The sequence below is a fragment of the Phasianus colchicus genome, chromosome Z (assembly GCF_987193195.1).
Source record: "Phasianus colchicus chromosome Z, bPhaCol1.hap1.1, whole genome shotgun sequence".
Classification (NCBI taxonomy): Eukaryota; Metazoa; Chordata; class Aves; order Galliformes; family Phasianidae; genus Phasianus; species Phasianus colchicus.
The window spans coordinates 68,803,034-68,822,293 of NC_143476.1; the positions used below are offsets into that span (position 1 = coordinate 68,803,034).

At 37.2% G+C, this 19,260-nt stretch overlaps 1 protein-coding gene across 1 annotated transcript in view; it reads right to left on the reverse strand.

Moving 5' to 3' along the window:
• Positions 1 to 7,419: 7,419 nt before the first annotated feature.
• TBCA (tubulin folding cofactor A) overlaps positions 7,420 to 19,260 on the reverse strand; it is a 31,342-nt gene continuing 19,501 nt past the window's right edge. Inside the window, exons 2-4 of the mRNA XM_031610132.2 lie at positions 17,194 to 17,299; positions 8,952 to 9,038; positions 7,420 to 7,660 (exon numbers count right to left, since the gene is read on the reverse strand). Of these exons, the coding sequence (XP_031465992.1) occupies positions 7,580 to 7,660; positions 8,952 to 9,038; positions 17,194 to 17,299 (274 nt within the window). The 3' untranslated portion in view covers positions 7,420 to 7,579. The remainder of the gene's footprint in view (positions 7,661 to 8,951; positions 9,039 to 17,193; positions 17,300 to 19,260) is intronic.

Sequence of the window (19,260 nt, forward strand, 5' to 3'; positions counted from 1 at the left end):
CTTGACACCTAGGTGACCTAATTATAGGTATTGTGTAAACAATCTGAGAGACTGCTAGTTCTTTTGTGGAGCCATTGACTTTTACACAAAAACATAAAGTTTATCTTCTGTGTTGAAAACAGAGGATAAATTATGAGATTGACACATCTGATAAATTATTTTTGGAAGGTATCGTAATACATAATAATAGAAAGTGCTTTTTTTTTTGCTTTATTTATTATTATTTTTTTTGTTAAGCCCATTCCCCTGGAAATGCATAGAAACTGTAGAACAGTAGGAAGCCAAGGCTCTAAAAGCATCTAGAGGAATTTCATATTATTTTCATAAACTAATCTACCCATTCACATCTATCTGCGTAAACTAATTACTTTCTTAATTAGGTAGCCTTTTTGATTGCTTGTGGAGAACTGTGGTGAAATTTACCACTAATTACACTGGGGCAGGAGGAGGCTGCTGGATTGTTAGTAAGGATGAGAAAATTTTATTTCCTTTCGTTGAAATGGGGGGCAAGCAGTAATTGATACATAAATAAAGTGCTTATTTTTCCAATTTCAACCTATACAGCTTCTGTTAACCTTACTAATTGAGGCCCTTTCTCTGGGTCATTGGGTTTCCTTCCAACTGATGTAATGTCTACAGAAACTGCAGAACAATAAGAGAAACAATTTGTTGCAAGGTTAAACTTTTCCTTCTTTTTGTTAAGGGTAATGTTTAGGTTGATTTGTTCTAGATTTTGGATTTCAGTGAATTCCAATGATATTTGGTCAAGAACACTGGATTCTAGGTCATTCTAGCAAGTAACCTGTGAAGATCAGCTGCTTTTTTTTTATGATTTGTTCCCTCTTCCTTTCCCATGGTTACATACACATTTAGAAAACTAGAATTGCTGGAGTTGTACATCTCTTGTGCTATCTTCTCTGAAGTCCTAGGCCCTTGGATTTATCACAAGGCACATGCTGTATACAGTAATGCACAGTAGACAAGATTGTACATGGGACAGAACTCAATAGGTACGTCCTCCTTGTATCTCCCAACTTTTATAAAGAGCCAGTGCAGTCCTGGTTCCTTATGAACATTCTATGTCCTCAGATATCAAGTGGTTAAGGCAGTTAGGCCACAAATAGCACATTTTCTTCTCCTTTCACTCAAGTGTTAAGGCTTAGACTACAGTGATGTTACTGTTTCTCTCACAGTTTCTTTTAGTAGGCTTCATAGTTCACTTCTGGTGTCATGTGAGCTCCATCCTTCAGCTCTAAGCTTCAGGCCAAACCCCTTTACCTGAATGAGTTGCTTGTGCACAAAATAAACAACACTGTCAAGTCAGAAATTTGAGGCACATCTTGCTATGCATTAATGGTGACTGTTCAGAAACATGAATAAAAGCAAGTGGGAAATCAGACAAAATAACCTTTTCTGGATTGTAATCCACTTTTTTTTCCTTCAGGAGGATCATTTTCCACTCCTTTAGGTCTGCTGCATTTTAACGTGCAGTGCAAGATCTGAAAGGTTTGATATGCACCACTGTAATTCCCTCCTTTGAGAGACAATAATTTCTTTGATGTTGTGGAGCGATTCAGGTGTGTCATGAAACTTACCTTTTTTACATTTCTGTGTGGGTGGTGAGCGCTAGGGATCAGTTCTGCTCAGGGAAAGAGTTGCTACAATCCCTTATTAGATGGTTTTCCCTGTGGGTATGTTTCAGGCAGGACAAGCTATACCTGTGTGATTTGTAACAGAGCTGTCTGGCCCAGTATCTCAGCTCCGTGTTGAGAGTTATCTGTTTTCTCAGGGGTGAGGAACCATGCTAAATTTTGTCTAAGCTGAAACTGACGCTCATTGCATTTTGTGTGACCTATCAACCAAAGATTTATTCCCTCCCTCCATGGTCTTTTACATGCTTGGGAACTGCTGCCACTGTCACTCAATGTATTGTACAGGTTAAAACACCTGAATTAATCCCATCATTCTATACAGACCGTATTTTAGTCGTGATTTCCAGTGTTTTCCCGAGCTTTTCCCATTGGTTCATTCCTTTCACTGTAGCTTCCAACTGTAGTAATGCTTTTACATGAAGTCTTTGTGATATGAAGGAGAATGCTGAAGGCTTTCAACCGAAGTATGGGAGATGAGATGCCCCAAAACAGTACATTATTCTAAGTAAACAGAGCAATTCATTATTTACTTCTTCTTCTTCTTCTTTTAACTGGCAGATTTGGATTTGAACTAACTTGGGTAGAAGTAAGGAGGATTTGAAAACAGACCTTTTGGATAGCAGATAAAGCCTTTTTTTTTTTTTTTTTTTTTTTTTTTTTTTTTGCCAGCTCCTAATGTTTGCTGCTGCCTAGAAACTTCTTGCTTAGTTTATTGCATTTTGTGAGTACATTTCTAAAGTACAAGCAAAATCTGACAGAGCATCATGAAAATGCTTGAAGCATGATGTGATCCACAAGCATTAGAGATGTATGAAATGGTTGCCCTTGGATCAAGTGTCACTGTGCTAACTGGCTTGACTGCAGTTAGTCTCCTTTTCCTACTGCAAGGCATTTAGCAGAGCTTCTAAATGTGACTTGCTGTACCACATCCTTTTCGAGGATTTAAATCAAAATAAGTATGTATAGTTAATTCATCCCTGGAGAGGTATATCACAGTCCTTTTATGTGGCTACAGGATAAGGCTTACCTGTAGGAAGGTTTACTTAAATCTTGGATCTGATATCCACTCTTTGACTTAAACTGTTTTACTCCTTTTAAGTATGCTGTGTGATCATAGTGAAATTCAGCTAAATCACAGAATAGCTTAAGTTGGAAGGGACATCAAAAATCACCCTGTTCCAATCCTCTGCCATGGGCAGGGCTGCCACTCATCAGCTCAGGCTGCCCAGGGCCCCATCCAACCTGGCATTGAGTGCCTCCAGGGATGGGGCACCACAGCTTCTCTGCGCAGCTCTGCCAGCGCCTCACCGCCTCTGATTCAAGAATTATCCTCCTTACATTTAATCTAAATCTTCCACTTTATGAAGGTGAGATTCAAGTCAGGGAACAATATATTGGTGGATAGGAAAAAACACATTGTTCAATCTTATCTCTTTCTTTTACACTCATAAGCTATGGCTAGGAATGGCCAGTCCGTAGCGATGTGCCTTGTGCAAGTGCATTTGGGCCAGATCGTGATTTCCCTGCTCGCCATTCTTCTCAACACATCTCAGTGCCTTTTACAATTCTGTTTTTTGAGAGTACAGTTTCAGTTGTTTTATTGTGTTGTCAGCTGGTGTCTAGTACAGTGTGATCGATTATAAGAGCAGAGTCTACATGTTACAATAAGTGGTAGCTGCTGGCTACTGAATCAAAGGGTAAAAGGGTGCGAGAGTTCAGTGACAGCTGTTCCTCTGCTTGTGTTTTGGGGGAAATAACAGACTTAGACACTCTAAGTAGAGGTTCTGGGTGGAAACTTCAGCCAGACAGGTGCAGCTTTAGAGTTGTGGGGTGGGATGTGGGTGTGGGGAATGGGATGTGACTTTGTGGTGTGCTTCCCACTGTTACTGATGGAGTGTAGAGTTTCTTGAACCCTTTCCTGAAGTATTCAACTTCCTGTGGTTTGGAGAAGAAAATTGTTTTCTTGGATTTTGCTAACAGAACATAAACATCATAAAGCAACAACCCAAAAGATGTTGCTAACAAATTGCAAGGCTTGCTTTTCATGCAGGATATTTTGAGAGAGTTCATTTTGAGATGGGCTGTATTAGAGGCTCATCAGAAGCATTATTTTAGAATCATCAGTTACTTTTATGGATACAAGATTCTTCAAAGAATCCTTGGGAAATTTTTTCTGAGGAAGAAAGTGCTGAGTGTTAAAATATTTTTAACAAAATAGCAAAAGCAAATCAGGTTGTAAGTTAGCTACTTGCAAGAAATTATATGAAGATTTTTCAAGTGAAGGAACAAATTTAAATTAGATGACAAAACTGCTCAGGAACTAATTTCATTTTTGAATACACAGTGTAACTGAGGACTTGAGAAATGTTAGTTTCCAAGTGAAGACACCAGAAGTTAAGCTCTGCCTCTTGCTTGGATTGCCATGGTAACTTAGATGCAATTTGTCCTCTGTCACAGAAGAATCCCAACTGCGCAAGGGTAAACTGAGTAACAGGTAGTAGCTCGCAAGTATATGATCAGAGAAATGGGCAGATGTCTTATATTGATAACATTCAAATTATTGTTTTCTACCTGTGTTTTCTTCGAAATTCAGATCTTTTGCTTCTTCAGTCAGGGTATAATATGGACTCTTGCTCTGCTGTGGCCTCTCAGAAAAGAAATGTCTTTTGACTGACAAATAATTGAGAAAGCACTCAAATATATTCTGCCAGCAAGAAATAAAAGGATAGCACCTCTGTCCTGGATGTAAAATGCATTCATGATAAGAGCATGAAAACTTGAGTGCTAGATGAACAGGTATTAATATGTAAAGATAAACACAGGTCATGATAATCTCAGATAAACTCTGAAAGGCATCAGTAAAGCTAGGGACAGAATTCAAAGAGGACAGAAATAAAAAATACTGCCCATGAGATTTCTCCTTTTAGGAGACTGGTCTCTTGTACTAGATAATGCACACTATGTATCTCCAAATAGTGTAGGTAGCTACTTTTTTGAATTTAAGATCTGAGGGTAATAATGATACTACTTCTAAGATGCAACTGTCTATATTATGCTTCACTATGGAACTTGTATCCAGTCTAATTGATAAAGGTTTTGTCAGCAAAAAATCATCTTCTGTACAAACAATCACTCAGAGCACTGCTGGAAAAATTCAGTCTGCCATAACGTATCACTGGATCTACTGTTCTGATTGCATGAGGAATGTGTTACCTGCATGGATTACTCAGTCACTATTCAAAGGCCAGCCCCTTGTTATCGTTGCCTTGTCACAATTTTTTTGTATAGTTTCAGTGGGTTGCTGCTGTCATCCCAGAAACTATGTCTAGGGGCAGCTGGAAATGAGAAGAAAGCAATTCATTTGATGAACATATCTTGATTTTCATCAGTGAGGCTGGCTATTTTCTATACAACAGAGCACACTCAATCTTTTCAATAACTTAGAGGAGGGAAGACAAAAGGGACAAGGGAGAGTATCATCTTAGTTAATGATGTAATCAGAGGAAGCTAGAAAACTGCTTGGACAAAAACATGGAGGCAAACTATTTGGGCTGTGACAAAAGAAATCACTTTACTCTAGAGAATCACCTGCACCAAGAAACTTTTCTCTGGAATGTGGTACTACTACTCATTCCCATAAACTTCTAATACTAAATGCCAAGTTAAGCCATACTACAAAGTTTGTTTTCCATTCACAGAATCACAGAATCGCAAGGGTTAAAAGGGACCTCAAGAGATCATCAAGTGCACACCCCTGCTAAAGCAGTTACCCTACAATAGGCTGCAAAGGTAGGCATCCAGGCAGGTCTTGAGTATCTCCATAGAAGGAGACTCCACAACCTCTCTGGGCATCCTGTTCCAGAGCTCCGTAACCTTTACTATTAAGAAGTTCTTCCACATGTTACATGGAACCTCCTATGTTCAAGTTTTAGGCAATTATTCCTTGTCCTGTTGCTATGCACCAGCAAGAAAAGCCTGGCCTCATCCATTTGCCTCCCACCTGTCTTTGGATATTTATATTATCAGATCCCCTTCTCAGTCTTCCTTTCTCCAAGCTTAGAGACCCAGGTTACTCAGCCTTTCCTCATTATATATATATATATATTATATAATTATATTATATATTATATACATATAATATATATATTTCCTCATTCTGCAGGCACTTAATCATCTTCATGGTCCACCACTGGATTCTTACTAGGAGGTCCCTGTTTGTCTTGAGCAGGGGGAAACAGAACTGGACACAGTAGTCCAAATGTGGCCTCACCAGAGCAAAGTACATTCAGCCAGTACATGTAACAGATGTTTTTAGTGGTCACGCTGACATGCATTTCTTGTGCTATTCAGCAACTATACATCATTTCTTTGCACTTTTTTTCAGGATTGCATATTATTCCTACTGAAGAATATTACATATTTTTAAAGTTCTGCCTTTCTGCCTTACACAGCAAACTTAATGCTGCCCCTTCTATATATCCTCATCAGTTCAGCATTTATTTACCACGCTGCAATCAATGGCCTGCAAGCATAGCTGGTTACACTGACTGGTATGGCATGCAATCTGCTTCGTCTGCTCCAGCTGCCATTTCTGGTGAAGCTCCACAGAGGATGACAGAAATGAGTACACAAAGACAGATGTTCTCCTCATTAGCAGTTCACTTGCCCTGTGAGGGCAGGGTCTATTTCACAGTTACGTGCCAGCATACAATGCTGGGAGAAAGGTTAGCATATACTGTTATGAAACCTTAGAGTTATCACAAACGGTTTTACCTTAGCACTGTATAAGGTAGATCTGAGATGTGGAGGAACCTGATTCAAAAGCATGTCATTCTGCAGGCGTTCCGAAATCTTACGCTGATACTCTCTCAAAGCAGCACTTCAGAGTGATGGAAAAGTACATGTTACTCTCACTGTGCTCAAGGTGCATAAATAAATGTAAGCGAAACTACAGTTTACACAAACTCAGGCAAATTAACAAAACATTTATAAAGAGTATCCAAGATAGCATCACACAAAAAGTACATTGTTGTTTTTTTTGCTGTTAAGGAATACGCTACAAAATTTTCAAACTAGAAAACATAAAAAGCTTTCTTCAACAGTTCTGTTTCCTATTTCAAAAAGCTATTCTGAAAGAACATAGTATTCATAGTGTTTAAATGATCTTCCATGCAGATCAAGCATTGTTCCCTTACCCGTGTGTTTTTTCAGGTTTTGAACTTTGTTCAAAAAAGTCACTTACACCACGATGAACAGCTGTGAAAAGAGTTCACTCTAGAACTCTTACCAGCAGATCCAACCAACAACATACTACATAGCTACAAAATTCTGTTTATTGAAAAAGTAACTTAGTTTTGATCAATGGCAGTTGTGTGAATTGGGCTCTACAAATCAACCTCAGGCAAATTGAGAAAGGTTTGGAATCAGCTCTTAATTCCATCTTGGGCTCAAAGATAAACAAGGAGTAATACTTGATAAAATTACAAATAAATTGCATCACAGGAAAAAAGTGACTTTGAAAAGGGTCATTTGGTCCATCTCCTCTTTCAGTACAGAGTAGTTGCTCTAATAGCTTGAAATTATTTCAGTTACAAGGTGGTTCTGAAGTATTTATTAGCCCCTCACATTCCTTACATAGCTAACATTTGATGTGTACACTGTTTCTTAACCTAAGCTTACGTTAAACAGGTGCTTTTTTTTTTTTAACCTTCTGTAGTTGATGTGAACTGGAAAAGCTTTTGTTTTGTCGGAATGTGGAACACACAGATGTTTCAGAACATCCTTTATTTGATGCATCTTGCAGTTAGAGAGAGACTAGTTTGCATAAAGAGAACCTTAGCAAATCAGCAGTAGTAACAGAGCTATAGTCAAATAAAGTGTGAAATGGACCCAGTGCTAATACATATAAAGAGGGTACTGAAAAACTTCTAGGCTTCCAGCTTCACCGACTCTAGAATGGAACGTGCTTCTTTATACTCTTCAGCTTCTTCCAACTCTTTTTCATTTTCCTGGAATTAAAAACAAAATTTTTAAGTATTTCAATAATAACTGACATTAGAATGGATTTAGGGAGGAAATATTGAAACACATGGGGCACTGAAAACACTAGTTTTACACAATTCATAGCACAGGCAATTTATTTTGTCCTATTTAAGGTGTGCTACAGTGGCTGTCGTGTGAGAAGATCTGACCTACGTATACCTTCATTTTATTCGCTGAAATAAAAAACAAGGGAAGTGCAACTGGAAGCAGTAACAGCAATATTCAGAACAAGAACACCATTAGAAAAAAAAAAACTTAAGGAGAGTTTCATAATTGAAAAAAAACAAAACTACACAGTTCATTTTAACAAAAGCTTTGAAGGTGTGCTAAGAAAATAAAACAACGTCTGAAAGACTTTCAAATTCTTAACAATAATAGTAAGTCTCCATATTTCTGATTTTAAGTTTGTGTAGCATGCATTATAGATCAATAGCATCGCTTCTGCATGCTGCTGAAGACTAGACAAGCTAACAGTCAAGTTACAAGTTGAATGACAGAAGATCCTAAATCTTGCCACATCTTGGGCATGCTACTCAAGGACAAGATGCTTTAAGCCTTCCATTCAGTAGTGATTTGCATTTTAGCTATCAAGTATGTTTGAAGCTTAATTTACAGCATGTATTTTAGCCTCACAGAAGCTTTTACCTGTGTAGTAGAATTATTGGTGAAAACTCAGCTTTTAAATAAACAGAGTAATATCCAAACCTAGTATATTTTCAGTCAGTCTATTTGTATATTATTTATTCCCAATGGTATTCGTATGTTAAAAGCACCCACCACAATAACAAATAGCTTAACCACTACTCAGCAACAACTCAGCTGTTTTGTTTCTTGTGTGTAGCAAAGTAAGAGCAGTAGACAAAATGTTCTGAATATTTCAGTTCACTACAGGACACACTAGTAAGACTACCTAAAGTGAGTGAACTCTTTTTTCCAGTTACGCAACAAGCACAGGAACTTGAGAGTTCATTCTAGCAGTTTAGTATTGAAGTGCATGTGGGGTATAAATCCAATTATAGACTGTCTCTACTATACTAATACACAGAATTTTCACAGATGGAAGGCCAAGTCTGCATAAGCAGATAGCTGAGTTGGACTGCAGAAGTACGTAACAGGATGCCAGTCTTTGGACCTGCAAAAAGTAATTTTCAATCCAGTTCTGTTCTGATGCAATTGCACTGCAGACAAGCATGTTTATCCATTTCCAACAAACACCATCAGCATTTACTGGGAGGTGGTTTTTGATGCTGTACTTACTAGTAGTTGAGTGAGATCTGCATGTGCAATTTCTAATCTCCGCTGACAGTCTGGAATCATCATTCGAGACTCTTGTAAGATCTCAACCTGTGACAATTGGAAGCCAGTGAAATGAGAATGTACTTCACAGAGGAATGTTATTTTTAAAGATAACTCTTTAGTCTAAAAAATTAGTAGTCAAGTCATCATCCAGCATCATCCAGGGTCTTCAGAAGAGTTGTACCTATTTTCTGAATAAAAGACATTCACTTAGCATAATTGCTTGAAACTCAGTTAATTTACAGGACAATTTCATTTACTTTGTGCTTAATTAAATATAAAGTATTAAGCAGAAAGTAGTATTTATAATATTTTTCCCTTACAAAAAAGTACAACCTTGTAAGCTTTCCATACAACATTTGTTAAAAAAGGCTATTTAAAACAAACTTTAGCCTGCTGTCTTGAAGCAGCTTCATCCAAAATGGGATCAGCTGGTTATATAAATATCTCCTGCATCTTTTGGGTAATAAAGAAAAACAGTGTTCAGATAATACCACATAGAGATAATTACTGCATGAAAAAAGTTATTGAGTTATTGATCACATTGTGTGCACGCCGCAGGAGGCTCTGACTGAAAGACAAAGGTAAAGAAAAATGAAAAGCAAAGACCAGCAGGCTCATATTTTTGATGCTTATCATGCATAAAAAGTTATTACTTATCCTTGTGCTTCATTTTAGGAGAAAGATTATTCTCACCATGCACTTTGAACAAAATTACTAAACTGGCACCCCACTGAATCTGAACATCCTGCCTCCTCCTAAAGAAAATAACTTCAGATTTATATAAGGGAACATTTATTTCATGGACCGTTTCTGGATCTGAAATCTGACCATCGAGAAGAAAGGATGTGCAGAGTTGTTCAGTAGAGTTTAATCTGTTTAGAAATGAAAACCGGTTAGTTAGATATTTAAATATGAACCCTTTTTCTGTGTTCATGATAACCTGCAATATAAGGTGTTCACATCAAACAGCTCATTATGTTCTATCACTGCTGTGCTCTAATTTCATTTCTGAAGGGAACCAAGGGAATATTGTCATCACACATTGGAAGAAAAGCTGTGGCTAAGAATGTTCTATGTGTACCAGAAGGCCTTTTGTTGTAAAACATAATCTTCATGTACTTAAGTGTCATATGTTTAAGCTTTTTGTTCAATGATTTTTACAAAAACACTGTTTTTCACTGATTTTTATAAAAAAACTTTTTAACTTCCTTTCAGAGAATTTAGGCTAAAATTAATAGAATCAGAATGGTTGTAAAGTCCACTAAGATCATCTAGTCCAACCACTATTAGCCCCTCACCACCACACCACTAAACTATGCCACTCAGTGCAATACCTACCCTTTTCTTAGAGACCTCCAGGAACAGTAATTCCACCACCCTCAGTTTTGGAGTGTATTAAAAATACGATTAATCACTCCGCATATTACACTTAGAGCAGTAAACAAATAAAGGCTTGTAACTTCTACAGAGTTAGGTGTGTCAAACTACATGATGATGACTCTTGCCTTGTGTATCACAACTTGGTTCTCTAAAAAATGCCAATGGGAGTTAGAATGTCCACAGATGATATCCTTGGGATGACATTGCTAACTACTTATGTACTTTAAAGCTTCTAGGTAATGAGAAAAGTAGTGATTTATTTTATATATGCCACTCAGTAAGCAATCTGAAGGAAAAACATACAAATTTAGGATTTGTGTGCTGTAGTACTGGTTGCTGTAAGAGAAGAACAAAACTACTTCAATCACTCAGTTTAAAAAGAGAATGACTGAGATCAAAAAGGCTACCTGAGTTTTATTTGCATTGCCTGCAGTTAGGCTATAAAATGAAATGGAAAAAAGATAAACATCGGAATTACATTCAGTAGGTGCAAAGGGTTGGAGAATGGAGCAGAGATTTCCCATTCCTTGTGGAACCAAGATTAATTACCGAACTACCTATGAAAGCTTTGATAACTTCTGCACGAACCACTTTTTTTTTTCCCAGTAATACTGATTGTCCTTGATAAATGTTTTACTGTTGCAAACATATAACAAAGCAGAGTAAAAAACTCAAATAATTAGATATGCCTACGTTAAAAAAACAGTGTTTGCTCTCTAACAGTTATGAAAATTAAAGAACAGCTCTCTCTTCTCCCCCAGCACACTCTAAAAGCTTTCTGACTCAACTCTAAGCAGTTTAAATTGTAAGCAGGTCACAATGGAAGTTTTTACATGAAACTGATCTAACTGCAGATAGCCATAAACATCTTCAAGGTTTCTGTGAATTACAGTACTATACTAAAGGTATCAAAAAATTGTAGTAACTGAAGTGCATTTAAATAAATTACTAAGGTAAAGCAATAAAGCACAAAAAAGTACAGATAGAAGCAAACTGAATATGTTGTCAATAAGTGCACATAAGACCAGAAGAGTTACTGTGACTACACTGAGAATGATGTCCCAGTTCCTTTAAGAGTATTGAAAAAGCCAGTTATATCTCTTCAAAGAACCACAGTTCCAATCCATTATTTTTCAGGACTGAGCTCATTTTCACTAAGGCAGCAGATGTTTGGCATTTCACGAAGGAAAGTGGTCTGTTCAGATGCAACGGAGCTTTCTAACAGCTGGACTGCATGTAACCTATTTACTAAACACGATGAGGATTTTTCATGAATTGGATCAAATGTCAAAGAACTGATGTGCGTAATGCACTATCAATAGCATTTAGTCTGTTTTTCATAAATTCCACATTGTAGTGACTCATAAAGCAGGACTAGAAACAGAAAAGCCAAAGAGATGCGAACACGCCAACCTATCATTTGATTGAGTGGAAAGGAACCATAACAGAAATCAGAAAAATATTTTACAGATTCAAAATAAGTACTCAGGCTACACATGACTCCATAGAAATAAACTGAGACTTTAAACATAAGCTGAGGTTTTAAACATAAGCAGTTTTGATTTTAACAGGTCCCATAATAAAAGCTCAGTGGCAATATTTCAACTTATCTAGGCAGATTAGAACTATTTATGAGCATCAATACCAAGAATTCTGTAACAGGAAGCAGTTTTGCCCAGCGTAACTGACCTATATTGTGTATCTGGGACAGGTTTTATAAGCTTCAAGGAGGTTCGAGCAGCTTTTGTTCTTCTTTTAAGCTGACCCACAACAAAATAAGAGATTTAGACATATGCAGATCCACAAATAGTTTGAAAACAAGAAAACTCCTGTGGGGCTGTCATTCCTTGATCTTAGAAGAAAGATAATCTAATTAGCTATTAGGTCACAAGGTATGATGACAATAATGCTTGGTGTAACAGGAGTGACGTTCTAAACATACAAGGTTAAGAAAACCAGGAATGTGAATGAGTCATATACAGATATATATGAATTATATGAACACATGAATATGCATGTGTGCGTGTTCATGTAAGTACTGCCTTATAATCATACAACCTTTGATTGCTGCACAAATGACAACAAATAATAACATACAATGGCTCAGGTTGGAAGGGACTTCTGGAGGTCATCTAGTCTAAACCCCCATTCAAGCAGAGTGGCCCAAAGAAGATTACAGCACTACCCAGACTTCTGAGTTTCTCCAAGGAGGAGACTCCACAATTTCTCCGGGCAACCAGTGCCAGTGCTCTACCACCTGAACAAATAAGAATTGCTCCCTGGTATTTATATTTAATTGCTCCACAGAACCTCTTATGTTCCAGTTTGTGCCTCCTGCTATTTGTCCTGGCACTGGGCACTGCTGAAAAGAGTCTTGTTCTGTCTTCTCTGTATCTTTCCCTAATGTATTTATTGACACTGGTGACATCATTCCAGACTTCCTCTTCTCTGTGCTGACTCAGGGAGAGTTTCAGCTCTCAGATTCTTGTCACAGGAGAGGAGCTCCAGTCTACCATCTTGAAGTCCCTTAGTTGGACTCCCTCCAGCAATGCCCATGCCTCTCTTGTAACGGGGGCCCAGAACTAGACATACCACACTGGGTGAGCCGTGTCAGTGCACAGCAGAGGGGAGAGATTGCTTCCCTTAGCCTGCTGGCAGCGTTTTGCCTAATGCAGCTGAAGATACTATTAATCTTCTTAGTGGGAAAGGTATTTTTTCTTAACTGTTTCAGGAAATAGTCTGCTTTCCTCTCAACACGGCAAGAAAAATATTGCTGTTTCCATTAATATGTGAGGAAAAATGGTATTAGCAAGACTGTATGTACTCTGTCACACAGATATTAAATTCTTTGTCAAGTCCATTAGATTTTTAATTCATCTGGAAATGACACTGCATGAGAAGTAACAGTTATTTTACAGATCCAGATTAATTAAAAAAATGAAAATGTATTATCAATAAAAATGCTCACAGATAACAAAAACTCCAAAGGTGACCTACAGTCCCACTGAGAGGAAACAAAAGTAGATAATTCAGATACTTTGCATCTTCTCATGCCTTGATGTAAAAGCAGTAGGTAGAAAAGGATGGTATTTGTGTGTGGGGCGAAACAGCAGCCACAGAAACTCTGAAAACAGTTGATTTCTAAGATACGTCACTGATAAGTGACAGCAGTGTAAAAGTTTTATTACAGATGAAGAAGAATAACAATATCCTATGTAAAGTTGTTATATATTAAAAACGATTACAACTGTGTAAGGTTTCACTACAAAACCAGCCAACCAACCAACAAAGCACATGCAGAAGTACAACTGCATTACTTCCTACAGTGAGAAGTATTAATGACCTTTTACAGAAACTAAATTCAGGATATGAATTTAGAAGAATACTTTGGAAGCCATTTAACATTTTCCCCAAATTTTCATATAAAATACTAGAGTTCAGTTTATAATGTCTGTTTTCAATTTAGCACCTTATTAAGATACATAAAACTTCATCCTTTTCTCTCATAACCTTTTTTTCCCCATAAAATACTGTTCTTTTATTACATTTTTTTTTCTGCCAATTTGACTCACATAAATAGTTCTATTCTTAAATTTTTCATCCACATCTGGACAAAAAAAAAAAAAAAAAAAAAGTAATAAGAAGAGTGCTTTTTTGTTTCTTTCTTTCTTTTTTATTTGTTTTTAATCAACTGTAATTAACAGGAAAGAAAGGACTTCCCTGCTCCATAATGCTAGAGATTCTTACCTGAGCCATGCAACATAGCTCTTGCTACTGTTCTACAGAAGAACTAACACTTTGTTACAGTGCAGACACATGCTGAAGTCTGCACATGCCTTATGAACAGCATTACTCATTTCAAAGTAAAACTTTCCTTAGTCACTTCCGTGCTGTTAACCCTAATTTTACTGCACAGTTCCAACAAGAAAGCTAAATGAGAATAGTTGTACATTAAATGGTAAGCAAAGGTTTCAAGAATTTTAAGCATTCCTGCACCACCTATGGGCTTATCTATCTAAGCATATGTGTTTCAGCTGATAAATCAGCCAAAATAGTAGTTTAAGTTATACCCATAGTCTCAAATGCTTGAATTCATTCCTATCTTCTCCCTTTAAGTTTCAAGAAAATCTTCAGGAATAGTCAGCACGAATTCACCAAAGGCAAATCATGCTTAACCAGCTCGCTCAGCTTCTTTGATAAAATCAGCAGCCTGGTGGAATAGGGGGTTGTATTTTATACTTGGACTTCAGCAGGACTTTTGATGCTGTCCCCCACAGCATCTCCACAGAGAAGCTGTTGAAATGTGGGCTGAACATGCAGCCAGAGAGGCGCATCAAAAACTGGCTGAACAGCTGGACTTGAGAGGGTAGCAATCAGTGGTGTAAAGCATAGCTGGAGTCATGCAGGAAGGGAGGAACAACCCCAGGCACCAGGGCTTGTTGGGGGCCACCCAGACAGAATGACACTCTGCAGAAAAAGGCCCGGGGTTCAAAAGAACTAGCAGTGCATCTTTGCCACTAAGAGGGTTACTGGTATCCTGGGCTGCATTAGCCTAACTGCTGCCAGCAGGTTGAGGGACACGATCCTTTGTGCTCTACTCAGCACTGGTGAGGCCACACCTGAAGTGCTGCATCCAATTCTGTGCTCCTTATTACAAGAGATGTGAAATTATCAGAGAGCCCAACAAAGGGCCACAAAAATGAAGGAATTGGAACATGTATCCTACAAGGACCAGCTGAGTGGGGATGCTGGCACTGTTCAGCACAGAGGAGATTCTGAGGGGATTGTACCAATGTCTGTAAAAATCTGAAGAGAGGGTACAAAGATGGCAGATCCAGGCTCTATTCTGTGGTGCCCAGTGCCAGCATAAGAAGCAACGGGCACAAACTGAAACATAAGAGGTAAACATCAGGAAGCACTTCTTTATTGTGCAGGTGATGGAGTAGTAGTTTAGACCATATGACCTCCAGAAGTCCATTCTACCCCTTCCATTCTGTGATGCTGTGATCCCCCAAATACTGCTTTTCCTTACTGAAACAAATACTATCACCATATTTTAAAATAAATTCAGATTAAGAATTATTACCTAAAACCATTTCCTAAACATGTAACTACAGACTTTTTTTTTCTGAAGAACTTCTCAAAGTTCAAAATCCATCCAAAATATATATTTTTTTGAGTAAACATCCTTGGTACTATATAATTTTGATTAGTGAATGAGATTTGACTCTCTTACAGGTGTTCTCATTCTTTCTAGGCTTCCAGGTTCTTCATAACATAAAATATTGATGACTTTCAGTCTGCAGTAGTGCACTAAAAGAACAGATACCATTGGAGGAATTGCATTAAAGTGAATCAGGCAATTGTGAATGAATTGAGACTGTTTACTTTGAAGTCTTCTGTCACCACTCTCTGAGAATGCCTTCAAGTAGCATGTAACATTTCATTTCACAACAAAGATTCACAGACTTTGCTGGTCTTGACTTTGATGATTTCTTGCTTGTCACTGAGGAAATATCATGGTATAGTCAAATAATCTGATGGATGTTGGACACTAACAACAAGAATGGCATTCATTATTTCTTGTTAGCACGAGCAGATCTTAAGGAAGACTACTGTCTTCCTTGGGATTCTCAGTCAGTGGTGAGGCAGAGACAGCTTAGATTTATAAATACAACATGTTCCAGAAATTCCATGTTTGTGTTTCTCTTCTGCATCACAGTGAAAACAAAACAAAACATACGCACATGAAGTGAAATCTGATTTTATCTCACTTTGTTCTAAAAGAACTTTCTCTTATCTTTTTTTTTGGTGGTGTTGTTATTTTATATTTAATATTATATTCTTCTAAGACAACGGGAAAACAGGTTTTATAACACAAGGCCAGACTCATGTCTGGTGAAACTTGCTTACAGGTAAAAATAATTTTAATGTAGTTTCAGTTAAGAATTAAGAAAAATTATCTCGGAAATGCTTGGGAAAAGAACATGGTTAAAATATAAATTTGTATAAAACAATTAAAGCCAGGAGTTATATAAGAATAATAAAATAAAATATTTGGTTGAAAGAATGTAAAGGTCAATACAAAGGTAGACATGCCAAATTGCTGTAAAGAATGCAAGTGAATCCCTCAAACCCGAGCTTTCTCCTCACTGACAGGGAAACTTTGCAATCCTCTGTCTTCTGAAGGATAGGTACCAACTGTCTGAAATCACTGTCCTTTGCAAGAAACCTTCTAAAAAAAAAAAAATCAGTTCAGACTATAATAATGACTCTAAATCATATTCTTGAGCACATCAAACTAAAGTATGGAACCTTGCTTATTAGTGCCTTCATAACAAACAGTAGTAACTGCTAGGAGCAGGTGCATACCTATTGCTCTCTAGTAGAGATCTGTGTTTTTTAGACAGTGATATTAATGCACACCAGAATTGAAAGGTTTCTTCTTTGTGTTAACAAGCATTTTCACTTTACAGCAAAATTTGCACTTACCACTAAGCACTTATGTTAGCTAAGTACATCCAGAACATTTATTTTCAGATTGCCAGTAGATATGACAAAGAGTCTGAGACAGCCTGATACGCACTGTTAGTGATGGCCTTTCTGATACCAAGTGCTAAACAACCGATACCCAATCTCCTTATAATTAAACAGTTTTGAAGGGCAGGAAGTTTTTTCTATAAATGTATACTGTGACTTCTGTAATTGGCAGGTTTTAGTTTGGAGCAGCCTGGGAAGAAAAAAAGTACGGAAGTTTCTTTTGTTTAAGACTCATTAAATCAAAGCAAAGAAGAATTTTACCAGTTTTAGTAAGGTTTACCTGCTTTTTTATTCCATAGTCATCACATGCTTCAGCTTTCATTTTTTCAATCTTCTCCTCTTGTTGTTTTGCTTCTTTTTCATACATAACCTTTTCTTTTGCCAATCTGCAATTACACCAAGTGACTGTGTCAGTCTGATTCTATCACAGCAAAAAGTTATACTATTGACAGCAATATCCCTGTTCCCCCCAAAAGCTGCAGCCATGTAACGTAATACATGACCTTATATGACAAAAAAGATTCTTAATCACTTTAAAGAAGTGCATCTAGGAAATGCTGAATTTAACTATAACATATAATAATTATTATACAAATTATTTAAATAAAAATATTTTTAAATATTTTTGAGGGCTTATCTATATATGTAGATCACTCCAAAAGTAAGCTTCCTATTTGTTTCCACAGAAACACAGCTACCAAGAGCACAATAGCACTATTTGATTGAGCAAACTCAGCTACAGAACACTATTTTCAATAGTCACTACCATTTGCTATGCATTTTCATCAGTGATGAGCAAGAGCCTGCACAACGCACTCACAGAAATGTGCACCACTGGGCTCTTACTTGGGAGCAGGACGCTTTTTGCATGAGCTTATATTCAAGAGTAAGCTATGTTTTCTGCCTTTCCTATATTGCCAACAGAGATGAATACAACATACAGCTAAAAATACATACAGCAAATTTCCATTTTGCTTTGTCAGTAAAGTGTGATGTTATTAAGCAAAAGCAAACTATGAATACCACTTACACTGGCCAATGTAAAAACACGTGCAAGTCTTAAATGTGGATAAGCCTCCAATGAAACTGGTGTCTTCAAAAATTAACTTTGAGAACAACAGCTGAAGACTGATAGACTACCTTGAAATTCAGTTTTGGATTTAAAGTGAGCGTTTTTCACAGGCTCAAGCAACTACAGCAAATGATGAACAACAACAGAAAAAAATACTGAAGGTCGAAAGGGAAGATTAAGGTCTAAACTGCAGTAATAGTAACATAGTAATTCCATTATCAAGCTTAATTATTTGTTGTTATTGCAATTTTACTCTTACATCTCCCACTTTGTTACATGTGTTCATTAGGTATATATTGGATTATATAATTCTAGAATTCACACCAAAACATCTTTCAGGATTGGGAGAACAACAAAGTAATGACCAGCTAATTCAAAACCAAAATGAACACTGGGATGCTGGTACAAACCTGAAAGCACAGCAATGAAAATCTTTTGCCAAACAAGAGCAATCATCAGATCAGCCCATAGTAGATAAGACTGTTTAAGAAGGACTTAATAGCCAAAAGAACATAATCAGATCCAGGAAGCAAAGAATGTATTATACAAATGAAAAGAGAATAAATAAAGGTCTTGTAGAGAGCTTCATGGTCACGTTAGCACATCAGAGCAAATTAATTCCTAATTTGTCACAGTTAAGTGCTCCACTAGAAGTGCCACTGAGGACAGTCAGTTCAGAATGGTACTGGCAGGATAAGAACCCTTTGTGAACTGAAACCACCACAGTCTTGATAGTATAGTATAGCAATAACCCTCCCTGATTTTTTCATAATCAAAAATTGTTCTGCCAAAATAGTTTTATGCTGTTGTTCCAAAAGTTATTTAAGTTGGGCTGTGGCAACATGCCTCTGACCGAGATTAAACACCTGTGCAATCACCCAGAGGGGTCTTGAAGGCTTATACAGAACCTTTAGCAATGTGTAGTGTGTGTAATGTAGGCACTGTCTATGCCAGCTTCTAGAAGTCAGCCAAGTACTAGCTTTGAAAAGAACTACTGGGGAAAGATAGCACCTAATTACCAATAATAAAGACACTAAATCAGTGACTGTAATTCTCACTACTGGAACGAGTTCCAATATTAGCATCAGTAAATATTGATTTAATAGAGGATGAGTTAATTGTTTGATCAAGGTTGCTTGATTTAATTCAAGGCAGTATTGTTTGCTTTGCTATTTTTAGATTCCAGAAAAAAGTTAGTCTCGATCAACATCTGAGATTTTTTTGAATGACATCAGCAAATTCTCTTGAGTAGGAGAGGGGTGAAGAAACAATTAA